This window comes from Macaca thibetana, chromosome 3, assembly GCF_024542745.1.
Source record: "Macaca thibetana thibetana isolate TM-01 chromosome 3, ASM2454274v1, whole genome shotgun sequence".
Lineage (NCBI taxonomy): Eukaryota > Metazoa > Chordata > Mammalia > Primates > Cercopithecidae > Macaca > Macaca thibetana.
This window is the reverse complement of record NC_065580.1, coordinates 72,143,040-72,165,352: the sequence shown is the minus strand read 5'-3', so window position 1 is coordinate 72,165,352 and position 22,313 is coordinate 72,143,040. Positions and strand designations below refer to the sequence as shown.

The 22,313-nt window shown below is 39.0% G+C and overlaps 1 protein-coding gene across 3 annotated transcripts in view; it reads left to right on the top strand.

The window, feature by feature from the left end:
• Positions 1-22,313, top strand: part of CDK6 (cyclin dependent kinase 6) — a 236,288-nt gene that overhangs the window by 100,159 nt on the left and 113,816 nt on the right. For all 3 annotated transcript variants that reach the window (XM_050785352.1, XM_050785354.1, XM_050785353.1), the window contains exon 4: positions 12,246-12,413. In XM_050785352.1, the coding sequence (XP_050641309.1) occupies positions 12,246-12,413 (168 nt within the window). The remainder of the gene's footprint in view (positions 1-12,245; positions 12,414-22,313) is intronic.

The following is a 22,313-nucleotide window of genomic DNA, read 5'->3' as shown; positions in this document are numbered from 1 at the left end:
GACCCATAATAAAAACCCTTGTAAAGACCATCTTTTGACCAAATGAAGCTAAGTGTTCTTTTCAGAGTCCTTGTTTGCTCCTCTCCCCCTCTCTGTATTGGAATGCACACAGTTCAGCATTAATGGATAACATAAGGAAATAATGTCACAAACTCTAGTTCTTATTTGTTAAGCTGAGAAAGCAGCTAGAGTTAACTATGTAAGAAAGTTCGTTTGCAATGATTTTCCCTATTTGGTAGTAGCTTCAGAATATATATGTTGATTAAGTAAAATGGTATATTTCATGCTTATAGTATATGGTTATTATCCTATAAAAGCACTCAAGGCAGTTTCAGGAAATCTCAGTATTCAGAGGGGCTTACAGAAAAATCTGTCCAGGTATAGGGAAAAAGCAACTTAAAACCATTTTAGCAAGTTGGATCATTTACCAAAAGAAACATGTAATACATTCAATGAATAATAACAGATGATTTCTAAGGACCTAGACTTTCAAAATTAAGAACACACCACATAACATTTGATTTAATTAAAACAATAGATATTTTAAGGATTATATTATAAGTCGTGTTTGTTGATCTTAATAGAGTGTTAGGGAAGATAGAAAGCTATCCACATACTAACTGGGGAAAACTCAGTGGATCTGAACTTCTAGTATTACCAGAGCCTCATCTTCATTTTGTGGCACCGGTGCTGAACCCATTACCCGAACTGGGAGGTTTACACATTACTTTTAGTTCTTGCAGCCACCCTACAAGAAAGTGTTGTCCCTATTTTACAGATGAAGAAACCAAGGTTAGATGCTAGCGGAGCGAAGATTAAATAACAGGCCCAAGATCACACAGTGTGCAACCTGGAAATGTAGCGGAGCTCTCCAAAGATGGGCCATTAAAATTGAACTGTGAAAACAAATATTGCCTTTCCCCTTGCTTTTTGTTTCAATATTCTAGTTTAAACCTTCTCTATCGTATGTTCAGAATAGTATCATAGCCTCCTTACACCACCTGCCATCCATTATGTATGCTAAAATGTCAATAATAACATGCCGTTGTTTTACACATTTTTACTACTTACCCACTGAATATAAGATCAAACACTATGTAGACTCCCTGTGTCCACCCAGCAATAAATCCCTTTGCAGTGTGGCCCCATTTAGCAGTGTGCCCTCTTTAGGACTCTGCCTGCTGGAGCTATAGCTGGTGTACAAACATGCAAGCACTTCCTCCTCTACTAGTATCTTCCATGACAGATGCTTCCCCACACCAAACCTAATACCAGCCTTCTTCCCAGATTGGCTTAGATGCTGCTCCCTCCTTGGTGCTTACTCAGTGCCTAGCGCTCTTGTGCCATTTGTGGTTGTTGGCACATACTGACATGAAGTATGTAGGTACATATTCTTTTCTCCCTGCTAAAGTAAGAGCTCCTTGGGACACTCTATTCAGGTGTTTCTCTGTAACATCACCTGACACAATGCCTTACAGATAGTAGGGGCTTCATAGTTCTTTTGAATAAGTGGTAGCAATTTATTATGTGTATGAACTTTATAATAAATAAAGTACTTAAGCATAATACCCTATGTCATATATATAACCATAATAACATAATTATATATAAATATATATTACATAATCTATACTATGATATCTTGTTTAAACCTTTTTGTGAGATCATTTTCTCAAAAATAGATGTGGAAAGCAAGGCCCACAAAAGTTGCAAGTGACTTGTCTTAGATTATCTAACTTGCAAGTACAAATTTGGATCCAAAGCTTTTAGCTCAAAACCCAGTGCTCTTTCTTTTAAATCATACTGCCTTCAAAAATGGAAATTTACATCTCATGTATAAGTGACTCACTTAGGTTTATACATACCCAAAAGAAACTTTTTTTGTACTTTTATGCCTCCACTTGGCAAGCAGTCAATAAATTCTTAGTGAATAACCAATAAACCACAATGCAGGATTATGGCCTTTTTGCTAAAGGAAGACTCAGGAATCAGTTTAATCAGTGAGAATGTTCTATAACTCCTGTACACAAAGCCAAGAGCAAAGGTCACTATAATTCATCTTAATGCATATCTCTAAACTATTGTGTGATTCATCCGATCAAGTAAAACCAAAAGATTTCTGTGTATAACACGCCTTGTTGGATTCTGTGAAGAATATAAAGATGCATTGCATTCCTGTTCCTCAAGGAATTAGCAGTCTAGCTGAATAGCACTTGGCAGTTTAAAAAACAAATCAAATATATAATATAAAATAATCAAATGTCTAGGTTCTCTCCACAGTTCTATGACAGAGGCAGGGCAGGATTTATCCTGATTTTTATAAATGAAAAACTGAGGCTCCAAAAAGTTGGAACTTCATAGACACTGGGGACTACTAGAGGAGGGGGGAAGAGCTAAAAAAAACTACCTATTGGATACCATGCTCACTACCTGGGTGATGGAATCATTTACACCCTCAGACATACAAAGGTATGTAGTACACCTTTGTAACAAACCTGCACATATACCTCCAATTCTAAAATAAAAGTTGACAAAAGTAAAAAATGAAATAAAAAATCTGTACTATTACAAAAAAAAAAAATAAGAAAGAAGGAAGGTGGAACTTGCTTAATCAATTGACTAGTGACTGAGTTGAATGGAACTCAGTAACACTGGAGTAAGAGACCATACTTTGAGAAATTCTGATATGATGATACGAAATTAAAGTATTATTAGGGGATTTGGCCAATAGTCCAATTCTGCATCCAAGTGAAGACTCAGGCAAAGTGATTTGATCCATGGAATACTTCTCTTAGGGATGGGAAAGGATAAGGTACTTAAACTAGTCCTACCCCGAGCTGTGGAGCAGTGTGCTGAAATCCATGTCTTTTGACCCCTGGGCAAGTTGCTTCTGAAAGAAATGGTAAGATAGGAAACATCCCTCATTGTTTTTGTTCCATACATCAGTGTTCATTATAGGCATGGGAGTCTTACATTTCTAAAATAATGAGCCAAAAGTCTCAACACATATGAACATGTTTTAATGGCTAATAGGTACGAATACTGATTTATATGCCATGCCTCTTTTGTCCCTATCCTGTAATCCAAACCTGCTCTTTCTGATTCCCCTGGAGTTTTATCGCATTCCTCCTAAGGGGAGTCAGTGAGTTCTTTTTAAGCTAATGGCCTTTATAGATTTCATGGTCATTTTTAGTTTTGTTTGGGCCCTCACTTCTTTATGAAAACTCATTGAGCATTTATTGACACCCATTAATATAATGTGGTGGGAGGCCAATAAATCTAAGGAAGAGCGATTTAAGCAGGACCCTCCCGGGAGATGGGGCCATGGGACAGTAAATGAGTAGAGATGGCAGGAATCCACAGAGTACCAGCAGGCAGGGCCGGAGGCTTTGGCTGAGGGGGCTGAAGCAGGAGAATGATCTGATAGGATCAGGTTTACGCTTCTAAGGGTTCAGTCTAGACAGAGAGTACAAGATGGATTTGAGGACTGAGATCAGTGGGGAAAGGCTAGGTAATGGTACATGTGAGGAAGGAGAAGATGGACCAGACCCGCTACAGTGGGAGCCTCAGAGGTGTAGGAATTGTATTTAAAAAGACACGACTTTACTGAGGAGCCCAGAACAAGACTTGAGTAAATGAAAGAAAGGAAAGACTCAGTATTGTAAAGGTATCTGTTATCCCCAAATCAATTTATCAATTTTTAAAAATCATTGAAAATACTAAAAGGATTTTTGGAAGGTGTGGGCACTCAATAAAATGATTCTAAAGTCAGTCCATAATCATAACATATAAGAATATCCAGAAAAGCCAGGCACGATGGTGCACACCTGTAGTCCCAGCTACTTGGCAGGCTGAGGTGAGAAAATAACTTGAGGCCAGGAATTTGAGGCCAACCTGGGTAACATAGTGAGACCAGCCTCTAAAATAAATAAATACACATTTTTGTTTTCAAAAAATATTCAGGAATGTTTTAAAATGAGTGAAGAGAGAAAACTTTCCTTGCAGATATTAAAATTTAAGCATTTAATAATTAAAGGAGAGAGGTACTCTAAACAGAGCCAGAGACAAAAGAACAAAAGTCCAGAAAATAACTTCAAGTAATTTAGAACATGAGAAATAGTGGCATTTCAAATTGGTGGGTAATTTAATGACTGCTTAAACCCTTTTGCTAATCATAGAATATAAATAAAAATAGAATAATATAGAACCATTAAAACTTAAGCTGTAGATTTATATTGCCAATAGATCTACATGCACATGAGTTCAGTATACAGTGTGATGTGAAAAAGACAGCTACAAAATTGTATGCATTTGCATTCCATTTATAAAACAGAGACTAGCCATTTGCATGAGCATAATGTAGATGGCAAAAATGGGATGAGGTTAAAGAAGTCAAAGTTCTGAAGCTACTATTAGCTGGGCATCCTAAGGATGTTGGAGTCCTGCAGGAAGAGTTGAACGTGGGGTAGACAGGATGAGCCATAGTCCCTGAGGAACATAGAGAGTTGACAGTAAATAATAGTGATGGCGAAGGCGATATTGTAAACATTAATGGAAGGAGGTACACACTTCAAAGAGAAAAGGATAACCACCTGAAAGAGATAATTGCCAATAAGAAAGGAATGTTGGTACAGGCCCCACTGGGTCTGTACCTCACCCTGGGGTGAATCATGGTGGCTGTAAATGAAAGATAATGTTCATAGCATATTTAAATTAATATAGTTTTAATTAAGTTAGATTTGTTAGAATAATTTTCAGCTGCAAATTACAGAACACTCAATGAAAAGCGGATCCAGATAAAGGCATTATTATATCCATAACTACAAGGCTGGAGGCAGGCAGCCCTAAAGTTGATGCAGCTATTCATTGATGTCATCAAAGACCCAGACTCTTTCCCTGTTTACACTCTGGCCTTTTATGTGTACAGATGATGTTTCAAGATGGTTGCTACAGCTGCAAGTTGACCCTCCAAAGCGGTAGCATTCAGCATAAGACGTGGGTTAGTAATGGGAGATGAGGAAATACAGCAGAGAGCATTCTACTTTTCACTGTCTAGCCAATTTGCCCATAGAGGACTGGGTGTCATGTTTATCCCTGGATCAATTCCTAGCAAAAGGAAATGTGATTGCCTTCATTGGCCTGGACCAGGTCAGGTCTTCATGGCTGACAACCAACGTGTCTTCTATATCACACAAATAATTATCTGTTCTACTCTTGTGGAAAACCAGCTTCTCTAAGCATTACCTCATTTGAAGAGGAAGGAAATACAGAGTGAGGGGAAAATTCTCAAAAGAGGGAATTGAGAGGAAGAATGTAGAAAGATAAGAAGGTATTTTGTCCAACTGCAGCCATTAGAAAGCTATTAAAATTTCTTCATCTTTTTTTGAGAGCTGTCGCCCAGGCTGGGGTGCAGTGGTGCAATCACAGCTCACTGCAGCCCTGAGCTCCCAGGCTCAAGTGATCTTCCCACCTAGGCCTCCCTAGTAGGCGGGCGACAGGCGTGAGCCACCATGCCCAACTAATTTTTTGTTATTTGTAGAGACAGGATCTCCCTATGTTGCCCAGGCTGGTCTCAAACTCCTGGGCTCGAGTGATCCTCCCACCTCAGCCACCCAAAGTGCTAGGATTATAGGTGTGGGTCACCACACCTGGCCTAAAATTCATTATAGAAAAGTATGTGTTGAAATGGGGAAATATTCACAGCACATTGTAAGATGTTTTTTAAAGCCTCACAAAACAATGTGTATAGAATGATAGCCACTTGGGTCATTACCCAACAACCCAGGCACTTGGGCTTCATGTTTTCTTACTCCTTTACCCAGTGCTGATTTTTATCTCCTGCTCTGAAGAAATTATGTTTAGCATTGCATATTTGTAGTTTCAGTTCCTGATGATTTTCCACAGTGGGTTAATAATAGCCATTATGATGAGGTAATGATTTATTCTTTCATATTGTTCATTTAAGTCATTACATTGTTCCTCAAACACCAACGTTTTCAGGCTTGGTGGAAATGACTTATTACCTTTTTTTTTTAATTTCCAGTTAGTTGAGACTGATTCTTTACCTTTTCAGCATTATCATCACTTCCAGGAATGAATAAAAAATGGGTTCTGTTAGTTCTCATTTCAGAATACATATTTGATTATTAAAATTTCCATGCAATGCCACTTTATTACACTTTTATCCACCTGCGTAGAAGTGGTAAAAATTAGAAGCCAATGTTTCCATTTAGGGCCCATGCCGTTGTTTCTCCTGAGGGGCCTCGAGGTGATGTGTGCCTAACTCATCATGCACAGTGGCAAAGAGATGGGCACTATGGCACTTCTGGACTATGTTCTGCTGTGGAACAAAGCTCATGTGTGACTCTTTTAGCTTGCCAGTTAATGGCTTGCTTTGAATTCACCCATTACAACTTTCCAGGTGATCTGAAAGTTTTAAGGAATTCTCTTGAACCTTCCTCTTGCTTTCTCAGAATTTGTCTTGTTCTTTGTGATTTTGGATGAAGCATTCTTTGGGTCGTCCTGAGGACCACAGTGAGAAGTAGGGGAGACCTGTTTATAAACAACCTTTGAAGCTCATTGTTCATTGCTCATTGAGAATTGACCAATGAAAACTTGACAGGAGTTTTGAAATAGAGTAGAAGCTGTGTACATACAGCAAGCTTGATGTGGGGACCTACAGTGTGGATTCTCCTGAAATGCAGACAAAAGTGTGTGGAATCTCCAAGGAGTGAATGAAGCCACTTGGCTAACCCTCCAGGACCTTAACATGATGGTGTCAGTCACTATTTCATTGCTTAGGCAGCAATATTATACCACATTTTATGGGAGAACTATGGTTTTAAAATATGCTGGGAATAGATCCAGCAATTCCACTTCTGAGTAGATATCCAAAAAAATTGAAAGCAGAGTCACAAAGAGATCATTCTATACCCGTGTTCATAGCAGCAATATTCACAGCAGCCAAAAAGTGGAAACTACTGAGGTGCCCATCCATGGAAGACCAGATAAGCAAAATGTCATATATACATACAATGGAATATTATTTAGCCTTAAAGAGGAAGGAAATTATGACACACACCACAACACGAATGAACCTTGAAGGCACTATGGTAACCGAGGCGAGACACTCACAAAAACACAAATCCAGTGTGATTCCACATGTATGAGGTATATAGAGTTGTCAGATTCATAGAAACAGAAAATAGAATGGTGGCTGTCAGGGACTGAAGAGAGGGGAACATGGGGAGACATGTGAAAGAAGAAGTTATATGCAGGCTCAGGTGACCTTTCCCTCTGTTGTAACGCTCACCTTAATTCAACATGTTCTTATTGGTTTAGTGTTTAAAAACCTTTGTTATATGTGATATATTTTAGGCTGTGGCCTCCTCTAACACCCTTCATAGGAAACAGACAAACCACTATGGAGAGATTTCTGTGAAAACTTGAATAACAAATTTGAAAAGACTGAGGTTTACAGAGTATAAGGAGAAAAATAGATTACCTTTGCCTACCAAATTGGATATGTCCTGTTTTTAATTTTTAAATAAATAAACTATTGATGTACATTTTTGGTGCTAAAACTTTGAGGATGTGAATATATCACTAGATATATCCCTATATCCAGAATTGTCTATTTAAAGTTGTCATTCTGTGACTTATTTTATGATATGATTTGGGTGTTTTTAGTGTATTTTAGAACTAACCATGGTTTTTTGTGATGAGAAAATAAGGCCCAGGCCAGGTGCAGTGGCTCACACCTGTATTTGCAGCACTTTGGGAGGCCAAGGCGGAAGGATTGATGGCTTAAGGCCAGGAATTCAAGACCAGGCTGGGCAACATAGCAAGACCCTGTCTCTACAAAAGTTTAAAAAGTGACCAGGCATGGTAACACACACCTGTAGTCCCAGCTACTCGGGAGTATTGTTTGAACGTAGGAATTCGAGGTTTCAGTGAGCTATGATGGCACCACTGCACTCCAGCCTGGGTGGCAGAGTGAGACCCCATCTCTAAAAAGAAAAGAAAAAGAAAAGAAGGCCCCATGATCAACCTTTCCCATTAGAAAAGCCTGAAGTAGTTTTTTAGTTTGCTTGTTTGTCTTGATTTTAAATAAGAGGATTAGAGCTCTAGAACACCTGAGAGAAACAATTACAAGACTTCAAGGATGTCTTGTATTCAGAAAGGTCCAGAGTCTTTTTAGGGGCATTGCCAAGATAAAGCCCCACCTAAGATCTCTCAGAGCCAGACTTCATTCCACAATGGTGTCCTGTTGAAACATGCTTGCAAGTCCCATGTTTTCGAAAGATAGAGTGAGGGTCCCAAGTGACTGTTTATCGTAGGTATGACTAAATGTTCAAACCTTTTATACCAGACTGTGACGTATAACATAAAAAGGGAAACTTTTAAACCTGCGTTTAACTGGAAGAGCCTTAATTGGTGGTATCTGTAGTTTCATTGCATTGCATCACTAGGGTTACTGTGAAATATTTGAGTCATGTATGGGACAGAATAATTTAGATTAAAATCTTGAGGAGCTCATTTAAGAGTATGTCTCACGATACTATAAATTGAGATAAAACAGATAATAAGCTTAAGTAGAGAATCCTTTGAAATGTCTTGGATCAAAACACTTCTTGTGATTCTGTAGGAAAGGTGTTTTTCCTTACCTCATTTAATGTTGTAATTTGTTTATTTATATCATCCTCTGGAATTGGTACTATATCTTATGATTATTTGGGACCAGAGTTCCTGACGTAGCTGAATGTATTTCGCCTTTGAAATTAGGTATTGCAATAAAGGATGGCTAAAGACTGAGAGGGGTTCCCCAGTCATGCTTATTACAGGTTCATAATGCCCAACAACCTAACTCGTGACTGAATTACTGAAGGTCATGAGATGTTTGGCAGATTTTGTTTTTTAAGTCATTAATTCAGTGTTCATTGGTTCAGAATTTCAGTTCTATCTTGATATTGGAGATTTAAAAGAAAAACCATTTGCTAAACAACAAAAAAAATTAAGTAGCCTAATAAAATCTAAAGAATGGTCATTCTTATGTAGAACCAACTTACATCTATAGGCATCATGCACATGGAATCAATGTTAGCGCAGTCACGTGGATTCATACTGCCTAACCCATGCTTTGGTATGACATTAGCAAGCCCTTTTAATCTACTCTACCTTTAAAGAAAGGAGAACTAGACCTATAGTACAAGTGCCAAAGTAACACAACTAAAACTAATAATAATTATGGCATATCCCAGGGAGAAAAACAATGTGGCTATTAAAAATCTCATTGTATACAAAAAAGTCATGGCCGGGCACGATGGCTCAAGCCTGTAATCCCAGCACTTTGGGAGGCCGAGACAGGCGGATCACGAGGTCAGGGGATCGAGACCATCCTGGCTAACACGGTGAAACCCCGTCTCTACTAAAAAATACAAAAAAAACTAGCCAGGTGAGGTGGCGGGTGCCTGTAGTCCCAGCTACTCAGGAGGCTGAGGCAGGAGAATGGCGTAAACCCGGGAGGCAGAGCTTGCAGCGAGCTGAGATCCAGCCACTACACTCCAGCCTGGGCAACAGAGCAAGACTCTGTCTCAAAAAAAAAAAAAGTCATATTGCACAATTTTATTAAAGTGGCATAATATTGATAATGAATTGTTACATGTTTTTAAAAGAGCCACAAAATAATGTGTACACAATAATAACCATTTTTACTTAAATATACTTATACATCCAAATATAATAAAATATGTAATTTTTAAAAGACAGACTAAAAAGACACAAAAAAAGTGATACTAACAGTGAAGTGTTGTCTGTTCTCCAAGTAGTGGAAATTTTTAGTGATTTTTCTTGTTCTCTGGATTTTCAAAACATTTTATTAGTTTCTGCATTAAGCATGCATCTATACATCTTAGCAATTTTATAATTAAGAAAAATATAGTATGTGCTGTAACACAAATAAAAGCAATGTACATGTTTTTAAATTTGTGTACTGCTAATTGGCTGCTAAAGTTGTTTGAACACTGCAGCATGAACCAAACAGATTTATTCTTTATACTGTTTTAAATGAGTGACACTTAACTATATAGAGGCTAAAGATGATGAGCCAACATGACATTACTTTAGGTTAGTCGTGCTTTTTAAAATTCAGTGCTTACAAGTTGTGTGCATGTGTTTCCAATAAAGACTTATTTGCCAAAATGTTCCTTGAACATTTTGTGCTACATTTTCACACTCCCGTTTATTCATTGCAACTTATTGGACCTGCAGTGTTTCTCAAGTCTTGAAGGGTTTTCCCTCCCCAGTGCAGTCTTCTCCAGGGTTTTGGGAAGCTTAGAAGGTAACCCCTGCCAGTTCAGAATATTCACTCAGGGGGATCTCAAAAATGATTCTAGGTCACTGCATACCTCCTCTAAGTGCTTTGTTCACACTGACCTTGTAGCAGTGGTCATGTTTTCTTTTAGTTGTTTGAGAATCTGTCTCTCCCAGAAATCAGGACACTTATCTTGGCAATAATCGTCCTAATAATTACTGTTTGTCAAATGCTTACCATATGCCAGAAACTGCACAAGCACTTGGCATACATTACTTCATTTAGCCCCCCTCATAGTAGGAAAAGTAATCGCTACTTTCTCCACTTTATAAAAGGAAAAACTAAGGCTTTGGTTTTGAATAAGCTAGAATATAAAGACAGAACTCCCAACTCTAAAGGAAGAACCAAAACCATAAACCAGTAACCAAATATACCGTTCTCCATGAGAGGATTCAGTGGTCCGGCCAATGATAAGTGTATCCTCAGCTGCTTGCAGCTCTGAAATCCATGATGGTGCCCAGTCATTTTTCAAACCCTTGTATTAACAGAACAGCTCCATCCTCCCTGGTATACACCATTCTCATAATATTTGGATCCGGGGAGTAGGTCACTCTTAATTACCACAAATTTCAGAGGATTATGACATCATGGCCAATGTCTTACTTCCTGAGTATTAAATCTTGTATACGTTTGTATTGGTACTAAAATTAGAAAAAGATCTGATATTGGTTTATATCCTGAATGATCCCCCCTCCATACTGGTTAATAATAACAGTAATAAGAGCTGCCATTTACTGAATATTAACTATGGTGCTAAGTGCTAAGATCCTGTGATAAAGTGGGTTTTGTTACTTTCCCATTTACAGACAGGGAAACTAAGACTTAGGAGGTTAAATGGCTTGCCTTATTATACATATTCATTTGTTCATTGATTTGATAAAGGAATACACTGAAGCTTTGAATCGAGATTTTCCAGACCCTAGTTGAAATCAAGACTCTGTTAATACTCTAAAAGAGTTGATAAAGACTGGGCCTGGTGGCTCACGCCTGTAATCCCAGCACTTTGGGAAGCTGAGGCAAGAGAATAGCTTGAGCCCAGGAGTTTGAGACCAGCCTGGGCAACATAGTGAGACCCTATCTCTACAAAAACTAAAAAAATTAGCGTAGCATGGTGGTGTGCACCTGTGGTCCCAGCTACTTGGGAGGCTGAGGCAGGAGGATATCTTGATCCCAGGAAGTCAAGGCTGCAACTACACTCCAGCCTGGGCAACAGAGCAAGATCCTGTCTAAAAACAAAACAAAACAAAAAAAACAGTTAATCAGCACTCTCTTGCTAGTATGACTTTGGGCTAATTAGTAGCCTACATCTGTGTATCAGTTTCTTGACCTGTAAAATGGTGTAATGATATTATTTACCTAAATGTTGTGGTGTGAATTAAATTATTTACTAAGAGGACAAAGCTTAGAATAGTGCTTGATACGTAGTGAGTGTTTAGTACTAAGTGCTATAAAATAATAATCACCATTAATAACATTATTATTCACTGGATTTTAATTGTTGAAATGACACATTAAACAATAGAGAAGCAAAAAGTGTCCCTTCACAACCTCCTCCTCCCACTCCCCAGCAAGAGCCACTGAAACCAGTTTGGCAGATATCCTTCCAGAACATTTCCCATTCCATCAAAAACTATTTTAAAATTGTATTTTCATTAGTAAAATACAGGTTGAGAGTGAAATTTTTTGCAGTGTTCTTGAAAGTGTGGGAGTGGAAAGGCAGGAAGGGAGACAGATTCACTCATTCAGCCAATACCTATCAAATGCGTGCTGTATGCCAAGCAACCACAAAATGCTAAGGATTTGGTGGCCAGCATAGCAAATGCTCAGCTTCCTTTTTGAGTGTTTATTGATTTTCTTTTTTTAATTTTAATAGGATATGATGTTTCAGCTTCTCCGAGGTCTGGACTTTCTTCATTCACACCGAGTAGTGCATCGCGATCTAAAACCACAGAACATTCTGGTGACCAGCAGCGGACAAATAAAACTCGCTGACTTCGGCCTTGCCCGCATCTATAGTTTCCAGATGGCTCTAACCTCAGTGGTGAGTGAGAGAGTGCTGTCCTTTTATTAAACTTATTTTTCCTCTTTTGAATGACAGTCTGTCCCCTTTCCATGTCCCTAATGTTACTACTGCCCATGTAGTTGGTGGATAGAATGTCTTTGCCCTTTTTCATATGGCAGTGGGTAGGCAGAAGGCATTCTGTTTACAGCTACAGTCACATCCAGCCTGGGCTAGTTGTGGACAGGATCCATTGCAGAAATAGCCTGTTGCATCTTAGCCACTGGACAGGAATCGGTTACAAGTTTCCAAATGCTTTCTGCCATAACCACTGTTTTCAGAGCTATATGCACAATGCCTAGGGAACCCACGGCTCAAGGTCAGGGAAGAAAGAGCACGAGCAACATTGACCTGTCTGCGGCATCCTGGTTTGAGAAACAGAGTGCCTACACAAGTGTGTTAAAGCACTCCTCTGAAGCTGTGGTGCCAGTTGTAAAGAAGAAATCAAATTCACGGTGAATTTGGATAATATATGAATGTATAGCACGGCCATTCCAGGTAAAGGTTCATATAACCCTAAATAGAAAGAGCGAACCCAACGGCCCTATTTTGGCAAAAAATAACAGTTATGATATCCTGTTTCTTTTTGCCATTCAGATGCAAAACCATAAGAGCTATTGACATTGGTTAGCTTCTATTTCTCCTTATAGTTTGTTATTTCTCAGATGGATTTTTGTGAAATTCTGCACCCCAAATACAAAAAGAGCAGCCTGGAAATAGGTATTAATATCCTTCTCTTTGAAAGACCTATTTTGCATACAGTAAATTCATGCCTTACATACAGTAAATTAAATAAATGATATATAGCAAATTAAGTCTTAAGAAAAAGAATTAAAAAAAATATCTTTGTATATTCAAAGAAAAAAGAAAAAGAATCCATACTGTCCATCTTTAGCCTTAAAGTGGTTCTCACATCAGGGACACCGTGGCCCTGTTGTTAAGGAATGATTGGCAGCATCTTTGGTCATTCTGCACAGCAAAAAATTGTTCCCTAAATTTCAGTAATACTATGGCTGATAAGTAGAAATCCAAGAGAGGAGTTGGAAATTCTCTGAGCCAGATAACTTGCCTTAGGAAAAAATCCAATTTATTAAAGTGTTCCCCACCCCCTGCCCCCAATCAAAATAGGGGGTGCTACCACCTAGACACGTAAGACTAGTTACTTTCCAAACATTATAGACTTTTCCTAGGGCATCCGAACTTTTGGTGCAGAGAATTCCTTGGAAAATGTTGCCATTGTTATAAGATAAATCCTACTTGTTTCCTCTTTTCCCAGCATATACTATTGCTTTAGAGGAGAAATGGCACGAGTTGACGTTTCAAAGATAGGTCTCAGCTTTGAGCAGGGTCAAGCAAGCCCTTGTATTCTTACGTAATCACACCAGAAAGGGCTGAGTCTGTGTATTTCCCCAGTGGGAAGGGTGAGGTAGGCTTCGAGTTTCCCTAGGAAGTTGTTGCGCATGTTGTTTTGGGGCCCTGGGGAGAAGCTTGAATAGGCTTTGTGATCCAGAGAGTCATCAGGGGAGTAAATGGAAGGAACTTGTCTCCTTGGGTACATTAATTGAAGGAAGGATGAGCTGTAACTGAGATGGACACTTTGATTTTAATCCCCCTAAATGGGCACTAATAACCATAAATAAAAACAGGAAATCCAGTTGGTTTGTGTTTGATTTCTTTTTTTTTTTCTTATTAAATTTGAGGAATAATAGCCCAGCTTGTGCGTAACATCAATTAACATTCCATTCTTGCTGAAAGTTGATATGTTCAAACAGGAAAATGTAGACAAATTATTTCATAGAGTAAAAGGAGTAAGGCAGTCATAAATACACAATTTTTCAGTATCTAGCTTATGCTGCATGCTTTATATTTCCTATAGTGACATAAGTGAAATATATTAGCAGCTGAGAAGGACACTAAAACAAATTCAGACTTTATTTGAAAGAGTGACAGTTGGAATTTAATGGCAGTAATAAAGGGTGTGTTCCTACGGGATACTACATTTTAAAATTTCCCCACTCTTTTGTATTTTTCTACTTAAAGGAACTATCCATTTAATATAGTAATGCGTCGATTTATATACACATGGTGACATATAAAAACCTGGAATCATAGTTTTTTAGACTGAAGTGGTATATATTTTTAGTGTCTCTTGAAGAGAAAAAGACTACACTCCCCTTCCTGGAAATACACATTTTTTAGGGGGTTATGTCATACAGGAACTGAGAATCAACTTGATTTGTGGAATGTTAAAGGAATTACAAGTTAACTGATTCGAAACTGACATCTTAAAACTATGAGAAATGCTAGTATTTTACTTATCTTTCAAAGCCTGACTCCAGGGGTACCTTTTTTAGTATCCCTTTCAGAAATTAATTTCTCTTTCCTCTCTCAGTGTTTCCAGAGTTATATATATATATATATAGTTTGTTTGTTTTTGTTTTTGAGACAGAGTTTCACTCTGTTGCCAAGGCTGGAGTGCAGTAGCCCTATCTCGGCTCACTGCAACCTCTGCCCGCCGGGTTCAAGTGATTCTCGTGTCTCAGCCTCCCAAGTAGCTGGGATTACAGGCCACCCCAGGCTAATTTTTGTATTTTTAGTAGAGACAGGGTTTTGCCATGTTGACCAGGCTGGTTTCGAACTCCTGACTTCAAGTGATCCGTCCACCTCGGCCTCCCAAAGTGCTGGGATTACGGGCATAAGCCACCGCGCCCAGCCCATAGTACTGTTTTCTGTCTTATTTTTAGTTATTTGGGAATTTTATTTATCAGGCTGTAAGTTCCTCAAAGGCAGATGCTCATCTTATTCAGCCCTAACACACAGTGCCTTGTATATTTTGATAGGCATTCAGGAAATATTTTTCAGTGAATCAATTGACAAATGCTGACTTGCAGATATAAGCAGTTGAGTCATAACAAGAATAGGGAAGGAGTTATGTTATACATTTAATGGTCTTATTTGATGTGTGTCAGTATTCCTCATAACTAGCTGGTAATACTAAGCTGAAGGACTTACTCCATATACCTTAAAATGGCTGAGTCCATTTTGCACATTAGTCCTGATTGATTTATTGGCAGCACATATCTGTGTTCAAAATCATGAAAGCTATTAATACATGCTGTAGCTCAATCTCAAGTTAGGAGTGAAAAGTTGACACAAATGCAAGTTCACAGTTTGTATATTGTTTTTATCATGATTCTTTCTACTGCCTCATGAACACATTGCGTGTATGAATTGAACTTCCTGTCCTGAACAAAAAGCTGTAGAGATAGAGGAATGTAGCATTATTATAATTCTACTTATTTGAAGACTTTCTTTAGCCCCTTATGTTTTGGGATTAAAGCAAGTTTTAGAAGAGGAGTCGTATTCTTCTAAAATAATTAACATCCTCTAAATGAAAAAATGAGTGAGTTACTAGACAACTTTTGCTATCTATGTTAATATATATGTATTTACATAATAAATGATATTTCTGTTTGAACAATTACAAAAGCTTGTATTTTAGTTTCTTTCTGAAAACTTCAAAATGTTCTTACATATAGAACTTTGAGGGAGCAGTTAGCAGTATTTCTTTTCATTTTAAGTTCATGATCACCTGATAGATCCTGAACTACTACTGCTCCTTAATTTCTGAGCCAGTATGCTGTATGCCAGTATTCAAGACAAGGCATCTTTTGGATTAATTGAGAAATTAGTTGTTCGGGACAGGTAAGCTTTCCAGGCATCTTAAGGTATAATCCTTTATATTCTGATCTTTATTATTTTATTTTTCTAGTGAAAACAATTTTATTGTTAAGAAACACAAGTTTCATAAGTAGAATATACTTCATATGTTGGCCTTTGGTAGAAATTAATTTGGGACAGTAGCCTGGACCGTAGTTGTAGCTGTAGGTGGTATGTAACATTGGGCCAAATGACTTATCTTGTTCTCATCTGATAAATTGAGGACTAATCAAAGAGTTAAATGTCCTTTGGATGCCTAACTTTGCCAGGCTGCCTCCAACATGACATTCAGGTGTCTTTATGGGGTATTGGGTGCTTGCTGTTCAATATAGTATCTTGTATACACATGTACCCATACAGAGTATTATACCTATTTATTTAAAGGTTGTAGAATTAAGATGTGGATGGTAGCAGTGTTTGCCTTAATCCTAGGCAAGAGAGGCCCCTGGCCTGGATCTCATGCTTTAGAGAAGCCTACACTGGCCCTACTCCAGCCTTGTCTCCATGGAGCACACAACCCAGGGTGCCAAGGAAGCATGTCCCTTGAGACCTCCATCCCCACCCCATACCACACACAGGACATTGCAATTCCCTGACTAAATGGGAATGGCGTGGGCTCATCCTTCCTCCTAATAGAGATTTTGCCACTTGTGTGTTCACTCCTAAGCCTAGGAATAGCTGTTTGCAGCATATGGGCAAAGCTCGAGCTTGCAAACTGGAGTGTCCATAAGCATGTGTGTGAGGCCCCTTGTGGTTCAAAGAAGGAGTTGGAACTGTGAAGAGAAGTGGGGCCTGTTATACTTAACACCTGGCATGGGTTATTTTTATCAGAAAAGTTTCTCTGAAACCATGAAAAATTAACTTCTCTGACCTCTATGTAACTATTACATTTGTTCTCATTGGAAAACCAATGAGAACAGGTTACAGGGAGGTTCTTTCCATTGCACATAGCTGATAGGTCAGAATCATGACACATGCAGTTATATAATGTCTGTGGCAAAAGTGTTTCAAGAATATACACATGTTCGGTACAATGACTGTTGTGACTAGCTGAAATTATATTTAGAATCATTCTGAAGTCAACATTTCTAAGTCCTTCTCATGTGAAATGTGCATGGTGCAACTCATTTTTGTCAAAATAAGGGAAATAGAGACCAGCCACTCAGCCAGCAATTTCAGTCCTACCTGACCGTGCACCCGGGTCTGACATGTCTTAGAGCAGAGCCAGGAACTTCACCAGCAGCCCTAGTGAGGGCTCTGATAGTCATGAAGCACTGTGACCAGCAAGCTCAGGAAGGGAGCAGTCTTGGTCTTCCCATTTATGATGCAAAATCTTTTTTTTTTTCTAAACCTAATCATACAGCTTGAGGGTAATATTGTTGCCGTTGGATTTGGTGTTCTTGGAACTCTTTATCAACCATTTCATTTTGAAAGTGGGGAAAACTGCCATTCAAACAGGCAGTGTGACCAGATTAAGTCTGAATTTACCAAATAGACTGTAAATGGCTTGGAGAATTCTAATGTTTATATTCTGGCTCTGGCCCACTGTCCCCACTCCTCTTTTCTCCGTACCAAAAATTCAGTACCTGAGAGGGTATCAAACTGTGTTCTGTGGAACTCTCAGATTCTATAAAGGGTATTTAGAGGTTCCACAAATGTTCAGGAGTCCATTTTTTAAAAACATATTTTAAGTCTTGTTAAAATGGTAAAACCAAAAACAGACAACTAGCTCATGCCACATTATGACAACAGTGAGAAACTCTGGGTCATGAACTGGTGCCTCCTGGTTTTCTTTTTTTATGTAGACCTCAATAAAACTTTTGCCACACTGTGCACCTGAATGTCTTATAAAAGTATCATTGCTTAGGAAAAATGAAGCATTCTCTTGATTCAGTCCTATCTGTGTCCTCTCCCTTAAAATCACCCAAGTCCATAATTGCAACAGCACATTCATTGTGCTGCTCTCACTGTACATGGTACTACTTTAAGGACCACCCAAGCCATGCCAGTATTGATGTTTTTATACCACATGTGATTGCCAACACCCGGGCAGTTAGAGCCAGTCACTCCTCAGGACAGCCATCATAAAGTCATCCATGGGTAGAAAGAAGTGTACCCTAATATGAGATCATTCTTTTTGGTACCTCAGTATCTTCACCTCCTGAGATGAAGTCCAAAATTGACCTGCCTTCAATCAATTTCTTCTTTGCACTGAACAGTCTTAGAGTGGCCTGTCATTGTATTTTTGGGGCCTTTATACAATCATTTAATGCTATTCATGAAGTTAACATTTTTCCTTCAAATGCCTGTGCCTAATCCACCCATATAGTTAAGAGAAAAATTCCTCTTTGTACCATAATGGAAGAGTGGGAATATGTTCCCATCTTTTTAGTGACTTAATGAAATTCTCACTAAGTGAATTATATTCTCTTTCTCCAAGGATCTTTTTTTCCATATTACCTTCACTAATAAAAGATAGGCATGTTCTGAAAACACCCTTTATTCCATAGAAATTACAAAAAGACAACAAGTAAATGTTAAGCATGAGAAGACTTTTATTCGACAGCTGTACAAAGTACAAAACTTCATTTTGGAAAATATTTTTAAATCTGTAATTGATAAGATTCCCAATATTGCTTTATTTGAGATCATTAACTTATTTAAATACCACAAGTATTACAAAAATTGCCAGGGAAAGCATCAGGAAGAATAGCTAATGATTGCTGGACTTGATATCTAGGTGATGGGATGATCTGTGTAGCCGACCACCATGGCACACATTTACCTATGTAACAAACCTGTACATCCTGCACATGTACCCTGGAACTTGAAGAAAAAAAAATTACTTACATCCCCTTCTTATGCCTCTGATGATACTCCTTCCTTACTCTGACCTCAGTGTTGATAGCATTTAGTAACACTAACGGAACCTCATGGATTCAGAAACTTCTTAATAAGCCTAGGGGAGAAAATCAATGAAATGGAGTTGTGGCTTTCAGTCAACAAATAATTACTGATCGCTTTCTATGTGCCAGACGCTCAGTGAAGCTAAGGGATGATGGTAAATGGAAATGGACAAGGTCCGTGCTCTCAGAGAGCTTACAAGCAAGATGGAGAGAGAGATCTGAATCAGTCACACAAAGAAATGCCTAGTTAGAAACAGAGGTAAATGCAATAAAGGAAAGGGATATGGTTTTATGAGGCCATATGATAAGGCTCCAGAACCTGCCTAGGCTAAGGGCTAGGGAAGCCCTCCCTCCTCACCCAGGTCAAAATGTGGGATGCTTAAAAAGGTCACCAGCATCCTCCTCTTCAACGCACCTGGATGTGGGCCCTGTGAATGTGCGTGTCATGCAATTTGTGCTTGGGGTGTGTGTGTGTATGTGTGTGTTTGGAATAACTCATTTCACGGCACCCAGTTTGGCACCACCAAGTGACAAAGTGAAGCAGGACCAGAGATCGGAGAACAATGTCATCTTTTACAGGAGAAAATAAATTGTTTATGCTTGTTTCCTCTTCGTGCGTGTTGTATTTACTATGGAGACCTGGCAGGGTTTGTGCCTCGGCCTGGGCAGCCGAGTAGCTCCCACAGAAGCCTCCAAAAGCTGCCAGTGCATACTGAATAAATCAAACCAAGAACATTACATGAGTATAATGGAAAAAACCCAAAGCCCTGTCGCCTCGGCACCTCAGCGAAAGTGCAGGACACACCTCTGAAGCAGGAAGGGCTCCTGTGACTCCTTCCCCGCTCAACATCTTGCCATGACACAACCAGGTCTGTTTTGTTAAAACATCCAGTTGCCAGTACATATTTCATAGTTAACAATGGAGTGTTTGTGCCGGTTTCGTTTTCACTTTCACCAGTGAGGGAAGTGGAACACAATGGGGGCAGTACACAGAGCTGGGAACAGGACACGTTTTCTTTAGGATTCCCAGGGCTGGGTACATGGAAAATGCCAGAGCCAAAACAAACATGAAAACCCATCCAGATTCTCCATTGCGCATTCTCGGTGGTAATAAAACACATTTGAGTTACCATCTGATAGGTTAACTCTGCCTCCGCGGTGAAGGCAAATATCGATGACCACTGTGAGAATTTCTGCCATATAGAAAGAGAATGTATTCCATACTGCACAGAAAGCTGCTGTTGGTGCGTGTGCATGCGTGTGGGTATCTAATTGCACCAAGTGGATTTGTGAAGTAAATCAAATGACTTATTTCCTTGTTTATAAAAGATAGTCATTCATTTGACTCACCTAATTCTACTCCTTCATAAATGGTCACTGTTGTGAATTAGTTCTGGACAAAAACAGTTCAACTGTAATGCTACTGCCTGGAGGATGTTTTACTCGGAGAAAGAGCCAGAAGTTCCTTGCTTTCTTCCTACGTTTGTTCCGCCAGCATCTACCAGGGTATGATACAGAGAGAGTCTGGTTGTCCGTCTTTTTCTTTTCTTTTCCTTTTCTTTTCTTCTTTTTCTTTCCTTTTCCTTCCTTTCTTTTTTTTCTTTCCTTCCTTCCTTCCTTCCTTCCCTCCCTCCCTCCCTCTCTCCCTCCCTCCCTTCCTTCCTTCCTTCCCTTTCCTTTCTCCTTCCCCTTTCCGTTTACTTTCCCCTTTCCTTTCCTTTCCTTTTCTCTCCTCTCCTCTCCTCTCCTTTTCTTGACCAGGTCTTTCTGTGTTGTCCAGGCTAGAGTGCAGTGGCACAGTCATAGCTCACTGCAGCCTCCAACTCCTGGGCTCAAGCCATCCTCCTGCCTCAGCCTCCCAAGTTGGTGTGCAGGTGCACACCAACACCACCATGTCCAGCTACCTTCTTTTTTTTTTTTAGAGATGGGGGTCCCATTTTGTTGCCCAGGCTGATCTCAAACTCCTGACCTCAAGCAATCCTCCTGTCTTAGCCTCCCAAAGTGCTGAGATTACAGACATGAGCTACCATGCCTGGGCCTGTTTTTCATATAGACACCCTATATGATGCCATTCAAAATCTCAAAAGCCTGAGGCCAAATTGGATATAAAGACCATGCATTTTCTTAAGATTAATGAGACCATATGCTTCAGAAAGGTTTTGCAAGCAAAGGGCTTCACAGGGATCCGGAAGATGAAAAAACATTTTGCCTCCTACATTTAACATTTTGGGGAATATGCCTCTGGGCTAGTTTAGGGGCTTGTCTGAAGAGTTCTATTTAATGATATAATTCCATCTCCCCTAAATTTGCTTAACTCAACGTAAGTGTTATGTTCATACTCAAAGGAGTATGAGACATGGTCCTTGGAATTGAATATAAAGCAACATTTCAATAACTTGGATTTTTGTGTCCTCTTTAATTCTTTGGACATGTGAGCTGCTTGTATTTTAGAGCTGTCACTGCTTCCTTGTAAGGAAAGGAGAGGTGATGATATCTTTATTTTGCTTGGGCTTTGATAATATCATAGTGTAAGTTTCTGAGTCAAGATAATGTTTCTCAAATTCTGTAACATTGGCCGTATCCATTTTTATTCAGTCAGTCCAAATAATATGTTATGTATTTTAGCATTTCCCACAGTGCCTTCCTTGCACGAGGTGGGCACTTGAGTAGATGGTGAATGAATGAATGAATCCTTATGATTCTCCAGTGCCTAGAGAATGAATTGCAGCTCTACAGCATGGCATACAAAGTTTTTTGTGGTTCAGCTCCAACCTACCTTTCTGTCCTTCCATCACTTCTGCCCAGAGTGGTAAGCATATAACATAAGCACATATTCTTTATCAGTTTTTCACTATTCTTTGAACTTAATTGCTTTCACAACATCCTGCTTTTACAAATAAATCAATGAATGGATTTCCTACTCTGCATTCTCCATGTTACTGCTTGTGTCATTGTATCATCAATTATAAGCATCTAAAAAATTTTTTAAAATTTGTTTTAGACACAACTTTTCAGCTAATCTTCCCAATTGCCTGCGTCACTCCTTGATAATAACTTGAGCTCTGAGGGAGTAACATTTACACTTTGAATGTCTTTCTGGGCAGTCATTCCTAACCTTCAGATAATTATTGTGCTTCATCCCTCTTTTTTCGAGATCACAAACCTTGCCAGATCTCCTGACTTGTGCACTTAGGTGTTCTGTATGTTATGCTTTTATTTTAAAACTAAGATCTCTTGGGATCTTTGGAGAAACCAT